This window comes from Podarcis melisellensis (assembly GCF_964234715.1).
Source record: "Podarcis melisellensis genome assembly, chromosome: 3".
Classification (NCBI taxonomy): Eukaryota; Metazoa; Chordata; class Lepidosauria; order Squamata; family Lacertidae; genus Podarcis; species Podarcis melisellensis.
This window is the reverse complement of record NC_138530.1, coordinates 6,641,624-6,656,719: the sequence shown is the minus strand read 5'-3', so window position 1 is coordinate 6,656,719 and position 15,096 is coordinate 6,641,624. Positions and strand designations below refer to the sequence as shown.

General features: G+C 48.1%; 1 protein-coding gene and 1 long non-coding RNA gene across 2 annotated transcripts in view; one reads left to right on the top strand and one right to left on the bottom strand.

Annotated features, from left to right (window-relative positions):
- The window catches only part of LOC309366097, a 419,038-nt gene that overhangs the window by 290,224 nt on the left and 113,718 nt on the right, over positions 1-15,096 (bottom strand). The gene's annotated exons all lie outside the window — the stretch shown is intronic.
- The window catches only part of LOC309365822 (uncharacterized protein), a 137,949-nt gene that overhangs the window by 30,339 nt on the left and 92,514 nt on the right, over positions 1-15,096 (top strand). The window contains exons 7-9 of the mRNA XM_081904328.1: positions 9,957-10,073; positions 12,179-12,295; positions 13,624-13,740. Coding sequence (XP_081760454.1) covers positions 9,957-10,073; positions 12,179-12,295; positions 13,624-13,740 — 351 coding nt within the window. The remainder of the gene's footprint in view (positions 1-9,956; positions 10,074-12,178; positions 12,296-13,623; positions 13,741-15,096) is intronic.

The following is a 15,096-nucleotide window of genomic DNA, read 5'->3' as shown; positions in this document are numbered from 1 at the left end:
CATCTCCTCTCAGTCTCCTCTATTCCAGGCCAAACAGAATAAAAGTTGCTCATGCCACACTGAATTTATTTTATTGATAAGAAATACATTGGAAAGCAAACAACTCCTCACAGCGCTTGATTTATAACACAAAGCACAAAGCGTGTTCTCCCTAATTGAGAGCACGTGTTGCGGTTGGGGAATGCAGGCCACCCTGGTATGACTGTGCAATTTGGATGACCAGGCTTTAAATGGTTAATTGTGTTTCTGGGAAGTTTTGGATGTAGCCAATTTGGGGGTGGGGTTTGAGCCGTTAAATACAGGTCGCCATTACTGGAGCGTCCTCTTGGCTTTCTTACCGGATCAAGAAGCAGTCGCATCTGAGACGGTTGTATATCCTTGTAGACTTTTACCCCTCATTTTACCTTCCTTTCTCTCCTCTCCTTTTTTTTTGCCTGCTCTCCCCCGGTTTTGATTACCATTCATTAAAGAAAAGATCCTATCTTTATTTCCCTTACCCTCCTTTTCTTTGGGGCGCGAAAGGTTGGGCTGAGGGGGGTTCCCCCCTCCCGGCCCCGGGAGGTGTCTACCTCCCCGGTTTACCCGGTTGGCCCTTTCGCTTTAATTTGTCTGGCAAGCAGTCCGCAGCCCTTCCCCTCCAGGCGGCGGCGAGGCCTCGCTGGTCCAGTTTAGCGTCGCGGCCGCGCGCCGCCTCCGCCCCCCTTCCTTTTCGCCCGGCGTCCCGCGTTGGCCTACCTGGCCTTCCCCCTCCCGGCTGGTGCCCGGCGCGGGCCGCCGGATCGCGGCTGCGTGGGGGCCGCCGTTGGGGCGCCCGCCCGGTCGCGGCCTCGGCGGGGACGTGCTGGGGGCGGCTGCCGAGCCGGGGCGTCGTCGAGGGGCGCCGTTGGCGCGATCGCTGGGCCGCGGCCTTGGCGAGGGCGCAGCTGCCGCCGTCCCTTCCTCCGGAGCTCGGGGCTCTAGTTTTGGCGTGGACGCGGCCTGCGCTGCCCCCGTTGCCTGGCTGCTGCGGGCCTTGCCGCTTATCTTTGCTGCGCGCCTCCGAGCAGCGCGCAGCGGCCTACGCGGGCCTCCGGCCTCCCGGCCTAGCCGTACCACGTGGTGGGGGAAAAGTGGTGCCGAGTACTAGGCGGAGGCTTCCAATTTAGATTAGGCCCGGAGGGCCTGATTGTGGCCTATTGCTCCCTCTTGTGGTCATTATTGGTATCGCGCCTGAGCGGCGCTTTGGCTCCCCCGCTGGCTAATCTGGTACTGCGCCTCCTTCATTGTTGGTTCCTTGCCATTATTCTGCTCAATTGAGAGGCCCCCTGCTGGCTGGCCTGTGTAGGTGCATGCTATTCAGCACTGTTGTTCAAAGTGGTCAACCTTAGGGCTAGTTCATCTTTTCTTGTTTATTAATTCGTTTTCTTTACTATTACAAATTTGTTGTTTATATTCGATTATATTTTGATTTAACCTTTTATCAATTACTTATTTATTTAATTTTATTCTATACCTCTGTTTTCAGTTACCTTAATTTGATTTCTTCCCTTTAAATTTGAACAAGCAAGGCTACGTGCCACACTCATTTAATTGTTGGCCGTTTTCATTGCACAGATTTGGTGGAGTTGATTAATTTTATTTTATTTTTCAACTAGCAGGTATGGCTCCAAAGAAAGCCGCCGCCCGCCCGGGTGCAGCTACTTCTTCGAAGCGACCTATTAGAGGTCCATCCCAGGCGCTCTGCTCACCCACGCCGGTTCAGCCGGTAGGGCGGGTTCAATCCTTGGTGGCAAGTATGGCCGGTGACCCTGCCGCCCTGTCTCGCTTCCCAACTGAAATGGATGGTTTCCTTCAACATTGTTCCACGCAGCCGTCTGCTTCTAGGAAGCGACCTTCTCCCGTGATGGCGTCACCTCCAGTTTCTCCATCATCTAGTGAAAGCGGGAGAGAAGGGTCCCCTCTGGGGGGCTTGATTTTGGACCCACAGCAGGCCCAGTCCTCTGGTTTACCTGCAGCACGGGGTCGGCCTCGCAGGTCTGCCCGCTCCTCCAGGAGGGCTTCAGTTCGAAGTGTCCCTTCGGTGGCTCCACCTCGCAGACGAGCGACTACTCAGCTTCCTGCCGAGGTGGCATCGGGTTCCGATATCTCACGTGTTGTGTCTTCGCAGTCCATTCCAGCTACACCCCTGCTGAATCCTGATTCTGAGTCTTCGATTGAAGACAGCCTTCCAGTGCCCGCCAGGAAGTCCTCGGGGGGAAAGCGGCGCCACAAGAGATCTTCCAGGAGGCATGCTAAGCGGAGGAAGGATGACTCATCTTCCTCTTACTCTGGTACGTCATCCTCTGATTCCGATGGCGAGGGTAACGCTATGGAACTCTATTGGGGTTTTGGCGAATCGGCTTCGGGTCTTCCCAGGTGGGCTTGGGAGCGAAGGGCAAACATGCATCGGGCAAAATACGGTGCAGTGCAGGATTGTAAAGATGGCGTCCTGGTTCCTGACGTTAAAGTCTCAACCAACTCCGCCAGGGACATCATCCCTGGCTCACATTTGTCAGCTAAATTACGGAACAGGATTCTAAATGGTCGCTTTGTAGACATATTCAAGTTGCTCCCACCTTCGGAGGAGCAAGAGAAGGTGGGTTCTTCATTCAAAAAGCTACCTGGGGCTTCCAACGCGGATAGGACGTTCGAGCATTGGCTCGATTGCTTCCAAGTCTTCGCTGGCATAGTCTCTGCCGCTTACCCAAGGAGATCCCTTCATTTGATCGTTTATCTTTCTATCGTTCGCTCTGCATTTACCAAAGCTGGTGGGAAAGCGGCGATCAAATACGATGAGAATTTCAGGCGCCGCGCCGCCAAGATTCCTTCGGCTCGCTGGGACCGCAAGGATCTTGATGTCTGGACCACTTATGTGGCTCCACTAATTGACAAAAAGGTGACGGAACAGCAAAAGCCAAGGAATTCTGCTTTTGGCGCGGGTCGGCGCTTTGTATGCTGGGATTTTAACAGGGGCTCCTGCCAGCGTGCAACGTGCAGATTTGCCCACTTGTGCGAGAAATGCAGTGGTACGCATGCGGCTTCCGCTTGTTTTGGTGGGAGGCGGCCCTTTCGTGGGGCAAGGGGGGGTGCTCAGCAACCCCCCAAGTCAGCTCCCCTTCCTTCAACTTCTGGGACAGGGAAATAACGTGTTGACCTCCTTGGCTCACACCCCTGTACGATCGTCGGCCCTCCAAGTTTGGCTGCAATCTTACCCTGATAGGATTGCGGCACGTTACCTTATTGATGGTTTTTCTACAGGTTTTAGGATTCCGGTAGCCATGCCTCCCGTGGCACGGAATCCTATCAATCAAAAGTCAATTTATGAGCTCCCTGAAATTGCTAGGAAAAAGATCAAAAAGGAGGTTGCCATGCATCGCATGGCTGGTCCTTTTGGTACACCCCCATTTCCTAATCTGCACATATCTCCATTGGGTATAGTGCCAAAAAAGGCCCCTGGCGAATATCGCTTGATCCATAATTTGTCACATCCTGTAGGCACGTCTGTCAATGACGTTATTCCTCAGGAGCTTTGCTCTGTAAGGTACGCGTCTCTTGATCATGCGATCAAGATGATTCGGAAGTTTGGCAAGGCTGCTTTATTGGCGAAATGCGATGTTGAGCCGGCATTTCGCTTGCTGCCAATTCATCCGGAGGATTTCTGGCTCCTGGGTTTCCAGTTTGAAGGAAACTATTACTTTGACAAAGCCATGCCTATGGGTTGTTCAATTGCGTGTGCCGCTTTTGAAGCTTTTAGTACCTTTTTGGAGTGGGCCCTTAAACAGAAGACTGGATTGGGTGGGGTCACTCATTATCTCGATGATTTTTTATTGGCCTCAGCGCACGATACCGGCAACTGCGCGGTGTTGTTGCAGGCCTTTGCTGAGCTCACGCAGGAATTGGGCGTGCCGCTCGCGGTGGGTAAAACAGAAGGTCCTTCTACTCAACTTACTTACCTGGGCATCCTGTTGGATACTGTTTCTCAAACTTCCAGCTTGCCAGAGGATAAGCTGGTTGCTTTGAAGAAGGTGATAGGGGAATTGTTGCCTTTGAAGAAGGTGTCTCTAAGGCAACTCCAGTCTTTATTGGGTCACTTGAATTTTGCCTGCAGGGTGGTAGCACCGGGGCGCCCCTTTTGTTCGCGATTGGCTCGGCTCACCGCGGGACTAAAGGCCCCACATCATCGGGTTCGCCTCTCCAGTGATGTCAAGGCCGATATGTTAATCTGGCTTGACTTCCTGGAAGATTTCAATGGTGTATCCCTATGGCAAGACACATTGAATCTGCATAATAAATTTCAGGTCCACTCCGATGCTGCGGGTTCCCTGGGCTTTGGTCTGTATTGGAATGGCAGATGGTGTGCCAAGCGTTGGCCACCTGCCTGGCAAGGAGAAGCCATTACGCGGGATCTAACTTTTCTTGAGTTTTTTCCCATTGCAGTAGCGGTACATTTGTGGGTCGATGATTTCAGAGACCGTCGTGTTTGCTTCTGGACTGACAACCAGGCGGTGGTGAACGTGTTGGCTAAGCTGTCGTCACGCTCGCCCAGGGTGTCGGCCCTCTTGCGGGTTTTTGTTTTGCACTGTTTGCGTTTTAATATAGTGTTTTCTGCGCGCTTCATCCCTGGGGTGTCTAACGAAATTGCTGATGCTCTGTCCCGTTTTCAGATGGAGCGGTTCAGACTTCTAGTTCCAGAGGCTCAGGAACGTCCGGAATATTTCCCGGATCATCTCTGGAACCTTGGCAGCAATTAGTTTTCCAGGGAGTAGCTGCATCTATTTCCCCTTCTACTCTCCGGTCTTATTCTAAAGCCTGGGCTGATTTTTGTAGCTTCTCACAATTTCCAACTAGTAATGAAAGGAGGGGCACACCATCCACCTCTCAGGTGTTGAAATACTTGGCGCACTTATTCCAGTTGGGACGTGCAGCCAGGACAATTAGGATGCAAGCAGCGGCTATTGCCTTTTTCTGTAAATCGTATTTTGACAAGGATCCTTGCGCGAAATTCGTCGTGCGCAAGGCCCTGGAAGGTTGGAGTAAGATGTGTCCTCCCCGTCCAGCGTCCCGATGCCCCATCTCATTTGATCTACTGAGCAGGATGCGCAAAGTGCTGCGTTATATTTGTTGGTCCAAATATGAGGCTCGCCTTTTTTCAGCGGCTTTCTCCATTGCCTTTTTTGGTGCCTTACGGGTGGGTGAACTGGTGCTCGAGGTTCACAAGGATGGTAGATCTAGGGGCCTGCTCTTCCAGGATGTAGAGCTATTCTCTACGGAGCTGAGACTCACAATTAGGAACTCAAAAACGGATCAGAGAGGCAGGGGAGCACTCATTCGTCTCCCTGCCTCAAAGGAAGCAGGCCCTTGCCCAGTAAAGGACGTTAGGAGGTTCCTGTCTGTTCGCCCTGCTGGGGATGGCCCTTTGTTGAAACATGAAAACGGGTTGCCCTTATCGAGGCACCAGTTGGCAATGGTGATGCGTAAGGCGATCATGGCCTGTGGGGAATCTGCCGATGGTTTTGCCCCTCACTCCTTCAGGATCGGGGCTGCCACGACTGCAGCACACTGGGGTCTGTCTGCTGGCAGAATCAAGGATATGGGTCATTGGAAATCTGATGCGTTTAAAGGTTATGTCCGTTAGCGACGTGTTATGCTGACATTTTGTTTGCTTATTTATCTCAGGTTTAGCATCGGTCCGCATCTGGATGGTGGGACACAGTATCGTGCACTGGGCTGGCATTGCCGCACGACAGTCCGGAATGGGAGCGGGCCTCGGCCTCCCTCCACATGTCCACTTGTCCTGGCTGTCCAGGCGGGGTATGCGCTGGTCAGAATTCCTGCCACTGATCCGGAGGCAGCTGTGCCTGGAGGGGCCGCCCACGGCTGTGGTGGTACAATTGGGCGAGAACGAGCTGGTTTCCATGGACTGTCTGTCGTTACGTGAGGCAATTTTAAATGACCTGGGGGTGCTGCGGGCGTTGCTGCCGACAGCAAAGCTGTTTTGGTCAAGGTTTTTGCAACGACGGGTTTGGAGGGGAAGTCGTTGCCCGGCTGCCACCGAAAGGGCCAGGAAGCGCATAAATGCAGCGGTGTCAAGGAAGATCTTGGAGTTGGGTGGTGATGTTATTTCCCACCCTGAGATTCTTTTTCGGAATGAACCCCTTTTTAGGGAGGATGGGGTGCACCTTTCAGCCTTAGGAAATAAGGCTTGGCTGGATGCGGTGGTGGCTAAGCTGAGGTCTTGGCTGGGTTTGTGAGTGGTTTGGCGGTGAGCTTGGTGCTCCATGGCGGTTAGGCATTGGTTAAAAATTGGTTGGAAGAGGGGTAAGTGCCTACCCCTCCAATGGTGCTGTGGAAAAAGGGAATTCCGTTAAAGGAAGCCAGGGGCTTGCCATTCTTTCGTCCTTGTCCCTGGAATCGGACCTGGGCCGTGCAAGCCCCAACGGAACATGAGGGTGAGAAGTGATGGTTTGGGGCCCAGCCTCACTCTCTCACCCAACACTTGTTTCCCATGCTGGCTTCCGCTGGAATCCGGAAGTCAGCTCTGTCCCTGGGCATGGACAGATAGTCATAACCAATGCCTAAGCAACCACTCACAATTATTGTATTCAAATAAAGTTGTGGCCAAAATTGATGCCAAAAAACCATAAACAAAATTGATGTGTGATGTGTGCAATTATTGGTGGGGGGGTGGCCTGGTGGACTCAACACGCAACTACTTTATAATAGGATGATGGAACACCCCAAAAATATGAAACAAAGAAGCTGCATAAGAACCTGCGAAGGAGTCTTTTTTGATACTATACTACACTGAAATGTCTAAATGTTTCTTTGATTATCCTTGAATCTGCCGGCCACACATGCCATCCTTTCCTGACACACCGTGTGACACAACACATCCTTTGAAAACCACTGATGTAGAGGGTAAAGGGCAATGGGGGCAGAATCTGTTGCTCACCTTGTGATCTACTGCAAGTGAAAGATGGCTGGGGAAAGGTGAGTGTATCTGATGGGAAGAGATAACCTGCTTTGGAGCTCAGAAACCAACCTCAAGGATCTTCACATTTCAGGCCTGACAGAGTGCAAGCGCTTGAAAGGGTCAACCCTGAATCTTACTCCCTTCCAGTCATTGGTTTGTGGGTCTCCCTGATCCTGAGCCAGATCCAGGCTTGTCATTAAACTGCTCCAGTGATTGTCTAGAAATTGGCAAGGAGTTCTGGTTTTTGTTTTCCTCTTCCCTTCCTGTCCTTTTCCACTTGTGTGCTATGTTTGGTTTTTTAAGTTGTTTTGGTTTTTAAATTGTACATAAGCCAAAGTTTCTTTCTTGGTAGGTATGGCAACTGCAGTCGAACTGAACAGTCCAACCAAAAGAGGTTGCATCAACCCGCACTATGGCCAAGCTGTTACCCGAAATGCCATTTCCTTTCTATCCAGGCGCCATGAAGTTGGGAGCAGCTTTTGTGAGATGACGGGAAATCTGTTAATTGATACAGAAAGAGAACAGGATGAGAAAGATTGTTCTGCAGATAAATCTTGGGATGGTCTGCAAGATGAATAAATTGCCTAGGATGAGTTAGAATGACGGTTCAGATGCTGACAGCTGCAGGAAATACCTGCTTGCAGCATTTCCCACTCAGATGCTCAAATGTGTGTTTCAGCATCTTTTTGGAACAACAACACTATAAATAAAGAAAACCTCCTTGTTCCATCCAAACTCCTCTTCCTTCTGCCTTAGAGTGCCTTCCCTTTGGCAGAGAGCTCAGAAGAAACTGCAGCCATGAGGTTCCTCTACCTGAGCTTTACTCTGGTCTTCATCTTCTTCCACGTTGTTGCAGGTAAGAGGGCACAGGGAGGGAGTATCTGCTGCAAATGCAGAAATTCTCAGGTTGAGTCCCAGGTATTTCCCTGGTCGGAAACACTTAAGACCTTCTGCCTGTCAGTGTAGACAGCTATGAGTTTGATGGAACAACAGTCTGACCTGGCAGCTTCCTATCCTATCCAGCTGCTTAAAAAGGGGTGGGGAGGAAAGTATTTAAAAACCTATTTAATAATGAAATTGAATTTGAATACATGACTTTTGCAAAAGCAGCAACGTTCAGGATGCAGCCTTAGCAACCAGGAAAGTTCCATGGTGGTCATTTATATTGCTTGGAAAAGTTTGGAAAGTTAGTGTCCATGATCCCCAAGTCCTTCCTAATTCCAGAGGTCCTGTATCTATGAAGAGTAAAAATCTGATGAAGGATTCCATTGTAGACCTAACCCAGCAAGTTTCTTTGTTAAAGAATGCCCACAGTTGCCACCTCAGGACCCCATGAGTATAGCCAATGAAGAGATGGTGCCCACTGGGCAAATGCGTGGGCCTTACCCCCTCCTCAGCTTGCTGGTAGCCGAGAAAGACTATAGCCGGCACCGTTGGGTGTGAGCTGAGTTAGACACATTAGCAACACTAGTGGGGAGATTGCAGAAAATACCATTCTCAGAGAGGGTGCAAATGGCAAGGGATTTCTGAAGCTCAGAACAGCAGTAATTCTGAATGGCAGATGTTGAAAGCAAAGGGGAACCTTCAGTAGAATGGAAGGAAGGCTGACTTAGAGGCCAGTTATGTGGGTCTGTGGGTGCATTATCTCGCCTTCCATTAGCAACCTGTAAAATTTAGGTTTGGCAGCCGTGCTGAAAAGATCCCAGGAGCAGTAATCAGCATCATCATCATAATTTTATGATTTATACACCACCCAAGTGGCTGGGTGCAGCTGAATGCCAGCCCCCTTACAAAGTTCAGGAATCAGCTGGAGTGTTTGCAGAGAAGGAGGACCAATCTGACCCTTGCTAATGTTGGCCAATGAAAAAGTAGTTAGCAGGTTGAGAGGCAGCAGAAGCCTGTAAAAGTTGGTCATCCCATTAAATACGCCGGGTTCTGGTTTGGGGAAAAAAGTGGTTGTAACACCTTTGCCCCCTTTAAACAAATTTATTTCCTTTCTCTTTTACACAGGGCAACTTGGATGTGAACTGTCAGGAGGAACTTGCCAATTCCCAGGAACTACAAACTGCACCTATGGAGCAATTACAGGGGTCTCCTGTCGCAACAATGGAACCTGCTGCAGGAGTAAGTGATATCCACTGAGTTGTGGTGGTGTTTTTTTGTTTTTGTTTTTTTTGCAAAATATATTAAAATGCAGTAAATAAATATTTATATAAAGAAAAAGGTAAAGGTAAAGGACCCCTGACATTTAAGTCCAGTCGTGAATGACTCAGGGGTTGCGGCGCTCAACTCGCTTTACTGGCCGAGGGAGCCCTCATTTGTCCACAGACAGTTTTTCCAGGTCATGCGGCCAGGAAGACTAAGCCGCTTCTGGTGAAATCTGAGCAGTGCACGGAAACGCCGTTTACCTTCCCGCCAGAGCGGTACCTATTTATCTACTTGCACTTTGAAATCAAATCAGGACTTCCCATGCCTGACAATGTAGACCAGTGAGATTCCACCATGAGCTCCCCAGCTGGCCTCGGGTAAACCACGCTTTCAGTCTCAGCCTTGATCTCCCCAACAGTATTAAGGGACATAATAATACTGACTTGCTGTTACAGAAGGCTCTGAATATATATTTTTTATTATTCATTCATTCATTCATTCATTGCATTTATGTCCCACCTTTTCCCCAATGGAGCTCAAGGTGCCTTCTGTGGTTCTTCCTAATTTAATCCTCACTACAACCCTGCGAGGCAGATCAGGCTAAAAGTGAGTGACTGGCCCAAGGCCACTCTGTGAGCCTCATGATGAGGCTGGATTTGAAGGCTGGCCCCCCATTTCCTGGTCCAGGACCTCAGGCTCTCATACTTGGAAGTCCTCTTCTAATGCTCAAAACAAAACGTCCGTCCAATGAATGTTTCTGTTTTGCACAAGAAGTCCTTTCTAATAATGACAATTTAATTCCCTCTCTTTTGCACAGATGAACCTCCATTGTGTAGATTCCTGGGAGGATTTTGCCAGGGCCCAATCACTGCGAACTGTACCTTTGGAGAGATTGCAAACATCTCCTGTGGCCCTAACGCACGCTGCTGTAGGAGTAAGTTATATCCATGACTTGGTGGTCCTACTTGTGTAAACGTTTGCTCATTTTTAATCCTGATTTCCTGATCTACACTCTGCATCTTCACTGGACAAAGCAGGGCTTTCCTTGTGCTTAAGGAAATAATCACTGAACTGTTTCTGGATCAGAGTAGCTGATAATACGCTCAGCGCAAATTAATTCTATTTTTAGAAGTAAAAATTTGGATTCAGTTTTGATGCAGCACTTCTAGGTTCTGCAACTTCTTTTAAGCATTAGAGCCTCAAGGTTTTCATCTGTGCACAGGGAATTTTGATATCACAGATGTTCATATGGGGGTAAACTGTGCAGGCTGCTCTTCCCACAGGCAGTAAAAAATGGCGGCTCTGATCTAAGTGTCTGATCTGAGAGCCAGTGTGGTGTAGTGGTTAAGAGCGGTAGTCTCATAATCTGGGGAACCGGGTTGGTGTCTCCGCTCTTCCACATGCAGTCTCTCAGCCCCACTCACCTCACAGAGTGTTTGTTGTGGGGGAGGAAGGGAAAGGAGAATGTTAGCCGCTTTGAGACTCCTTAAAAAGGGAGTGAAAGGCGGGATATCAAATCCAAACTCCTCCTCCTCTTCTTCTTCTTCTTCTTCTTCTTCTTCTTCTTCTTCTTCTTCTTCTTCTTCTTCTTCTTCTAAAGCGTGTTCTCCTTCATGGAGAGCACGTATTGTGGTGGGGGCCGCCAGGACACTCCAAAGTTGGGGGCGGGCTAACTGATCGTTGGCCACTGATGCGATTGGGGCTTCCCTTGTTGTTGGGAAGAAATTAATGTTGCCATTTATTGATTGACAGCCAGAAATGCTAAAACTCCTTGCACGGGGCTAGGGCTTCCTCTTTTCGCCCGTGCAGCGGATTGCCCGTCCCTCCCTCCCTAGAATAGGGTTGTTCGCTTTGACCTTGCTATGCCTGTCATGGGGTCTTCTGCTTTGGAGCGGGGGCCTGGTAGGAATTTTGTCCATCTGGCTGATTGGCTGGGGCCATTTGGTATTTGCCTACTGCGTAGCAAATCGTCACAACTTGTAAGGTTGCGGTTAGACATTGGTTTATGGTTTGGTTGGTTGAGGGGCATGGATTGGCTGTGCCTGCCCCTCTAATGCTGCTGCTGCAAGGGATTCCGTTAAAGGAATTGGGGGCTAACTATTGCTTGTCCACTCTGTCAAGGGGGCTTGGGCCATAGCAATGAGCTCCTGGTTGCATTTGGGGTGAGGGCAGGTTCCCTGCTCCGCGTAACACCCAAGTGTATTCCCCCATTCTGACTTTCGCATCGTGCGGAATGTCAGTCTGTCCCCCATGGTGGGGGCAGATAGTCGCAACCAATGACTAAGCAACCACTCACAAATTTGCAACTTAATAAATTTGTGGCCAAAATTTTGCCAAAAACCTTAAACAAAAATTCTGTGTGATGTGTGAGTTATTGGGGTGGACCTGGGGACCTCGACACACAACTCTCCAAAATCTTAAGACAGCGCTGATTAAGTGAGGATGAGCCAGCAGTCTGCTGCTGCTGAAGGAACAGAAATATGATTTGGCAACAAAGATTCCCACTTCATTCTGCACTCAACAAAACTCACCTGAAGTACAAAAATAATGTTGACTGGGGCATCAGTCAAATCAGGACTTCCCATGCTGGACATTCCAAGTCTGTGAGACTCCACCATGAGCTCACCAGCTGGCCTATGGATAACCACACTTTCACTCTCAGCCTCAATCTCCCCATCAGCATTATGGGACATAAGAATACTGACTTGCTGTTACAGAAGGGCTTTGAATATTTTTTCATTGCATTTATATCCCAGGTTCTTCTCAATGAAGCTCAAAGTGGCTTCTATGGTTCTTCTTAATTTAATCCTCACAATAACCCTGCGAGGCAGATCAGGTTAAAAGTGAGTGACTGGCCCAAGGAGACACTGTGAGCCTCATGATGAGGCTGGATTTGAAGGCTGGTCTCCCATTTCCTAGTCCAGGACCTCAGGCTCTCATACTTGAAAGTGCTATTCCAATGCTCAAAACAAAATGTTTCTGTTTTGCACAAGGACTTCTCTCAAATGATGAAAATCTACTTCCCTCTCTTTTGTACAGATGAACCTGCACTGTGTAGACTCTCGGGAGGATTTTGCCAGGCCCCAAGGACTGCGAACTGTGCCTTTGGAGAGATTGCAAACATCCCCTGTGGTCCTAATGCGCGCTGCTGTAGGAGTAAGTTATATCCATGACTTGGTGGTCCCACTTGTGCAAACGTTTGATCATTTTTAATCCTGATTTCCTGATCTACACTCTGCATTCTTCAATGGAGGAAACAGAAGAAGGGCTTTGCTTGTGCTAAAGGAAATAATCACTGAACTGTTTCTGGATCAGAGTAGCTGATAATACGCTCAGTGCAAATTAATTCTATTTTTAGAAGTAAAAAGTTGGATTCAGTTTTGATGCAGCACTTCTAGGTTCTGCAAGTTCTTTTAAACATGAGAGCCTCAAGGTTTTCATCTGTGCACAGGGAATTTTGATGCCGCAGATGTTCATATGGGGGCAAACTGTGCAAGCTGCTCTTCCCACGAGCAGTAAAAAATGGCGGCTTTGATCTAAGTGATCTAAGTCTGATCTGAGAGCCAGTGTGGTGTAGTGGTTAAGAGTCTCTTAATCTGGGGAACTGGGTCCGCTCCTCCGTACCTTGGGCTAGTCACACTTCTCAGCCCCACTCACCTCACTGAGTGTTTGTTGTGGCGGAGGAAGGGAAAGGAGAATGTTAGCTGCTTTGAGACTCTTTAAAAAGGGAGTGAAAGGCGGGGTATCAAATCCAAACTCTTCTTCTTCTTCTAACTCTCCAAAATGTTAAGACAGTGCTGAGTAAGTGAGGATGAGCCAGCAGTCTGCTACTGCTGAAGGAACACAAATATGATTTGGCAACAAAGATTCCCACTTCATTCTGCACTCACCAGACCTCAGCTGAAGTACAAAAATAATGTTGACTGGAGCATCAGTCAAATCAGGACTTCCCATGCTGGACAATCCAAGTCTGTGAGACTCCACCATGAACTCACCAGCTGGCCTATGGATAACCACACTTTCACTCTCAGCCTCAATCTCCCCATCAACATTATGGCACATAACAATACTGATTTGCTGTTCATTCATTCATTCATTCATTCATTGCATTTATATCCCACCTTTTTCTCCATGGAGCTCAAGATGCCTTCTGTGGTTCTTCCTAATTTAATCCTCACGACGACGCTGAGAGGCCCAAGGCCACTCTGTGAGCCTCATGATGAGGCTGGGTTTGAAGGCTGGTCTCCCATTTCCTGGTCCAGGACCTCAGGCTCTCAAACTTGGAAGTGCTCTTCCAATGCTCAAAACATAACATCAGTCAAATGAATGTTTATGTTTTGCACAAGAAGTCCTTTCAAATAATGACAATTTATTTTGAAGTGCTATTCCAAGGCTCAAAACAAAACGTCCGTCAAATTAACGTTTCTGTATTGCACTAAGAGTTCTCTCAAATGATGAAAATCTACTTCCCTCTTGTTTGCCAGATGAACCTGCACTGTGTATGCTGTTGGGAGGATTTTGCCAGGCCCCAAGGACTGTGAACTGTCCCTTTGGAGAGAATACATTGGTCTCCTGTGGCCCTAATGCACGCTGCTGTAGGAGTAAGTGATACCCATGAGTTAGTGGTCCCACTCACTTGTGAACGTTCGTTCATTTTCAATCCTGATTTCCCGATCTACACTCTGCATCTTCACTGGCGGAAGCAGAAGCAGGGCTTTGTTTGTGCTAAAGGGAATAGTGGTCAATCACTTTATAAATCAGGACATATTAACCCTATTTTTAGATGTCTAAATTTGGATTCAGTGCTGATGCAGCACTTCTAGGTTCTGCATCTTCTTTTAAGCATTAGAGCCTCAAGGTTTTCCTCTGTGCACAGGGAATTTTGATAGCACAGATGTTCGTATGGGTGCAAACTGTGCAGGCTGCACTTCCCATGGGCAGTACAAAATGGCAGCTCTTATCTAAGTTTCCAAAATGTTAAGACAACACTCAGTAAATGAGGATGAACCGGCCATCTGCTGCTGCTGAAAGAACACATATGTAATTTGACAACAAAGAGTCCCACTTCATTCTGCACTCACCAGACCTCACCTGAAGTACAAAAATACATCACAATATCCAGTAGAACCGGAGCTAGAAACCGCATGGTCCACAAGGACTTGAACCAGGGGGGGAATTCTTGAATGCCAACAATGGTGATAGTTACAGGTAGGTAGCTGTGTTGCTCTGCCGTAGTCAAAACAATTGTTAATTCTGCCTTTTAGAAATACTGGAGAAATGAATTGAAAAGCAACTGCAATCTGAGGCTGGAGATGAGAAATAATTTAATAGATCTATTCTAGCCTGTGGCCAGTTCTGAACCCATGTTTTAAAAAGGAAAATGACTGATTTGACTGTCTCCTAAGTCAAGTGACTGGAAGGGTACAAGATTTGAAAGCTGTTTGTTTTGAAGAACATTGTAGGAGCTCAGCATGTTTAGCCTGGAGAAGAGAAGGTTAATTTGAGGGAGAGACATGATTGCAGCCTCTAATATTTGCACGGCTGCCATGTAAAAGTTGTTCCAGAGGGCAGGAGTATAACCAAAGGGGTGGAAATGACAGAGAAGCAAGTTTTGAGGGACAATCTGTGAGAGATCCTGTTATTGAAGATCCTGCAATGAACAAGGGTTGGACTAACTGATCTCCAGGTCATTTTTGGCTCTCCATCCAGCTGTTCACTCACTGAACTTTCTGCTAATAAATCACATTTTAGTAGGATTAGTTTCTTCTCCAAATCTTCTTTTCTTTTCTAAAAAAACACACAAACTAATTTCCATTTAGGAAGGTTTATTTATTACTTCAATTTTTATCCTGCTCTTCTTCCCAAAGGAGACTTGGGAACAGATATCTCTAATCACTTCATATAGAAATATTCATATTAAACTATTTTTAATTATATTATTTATTTGACTTATATAC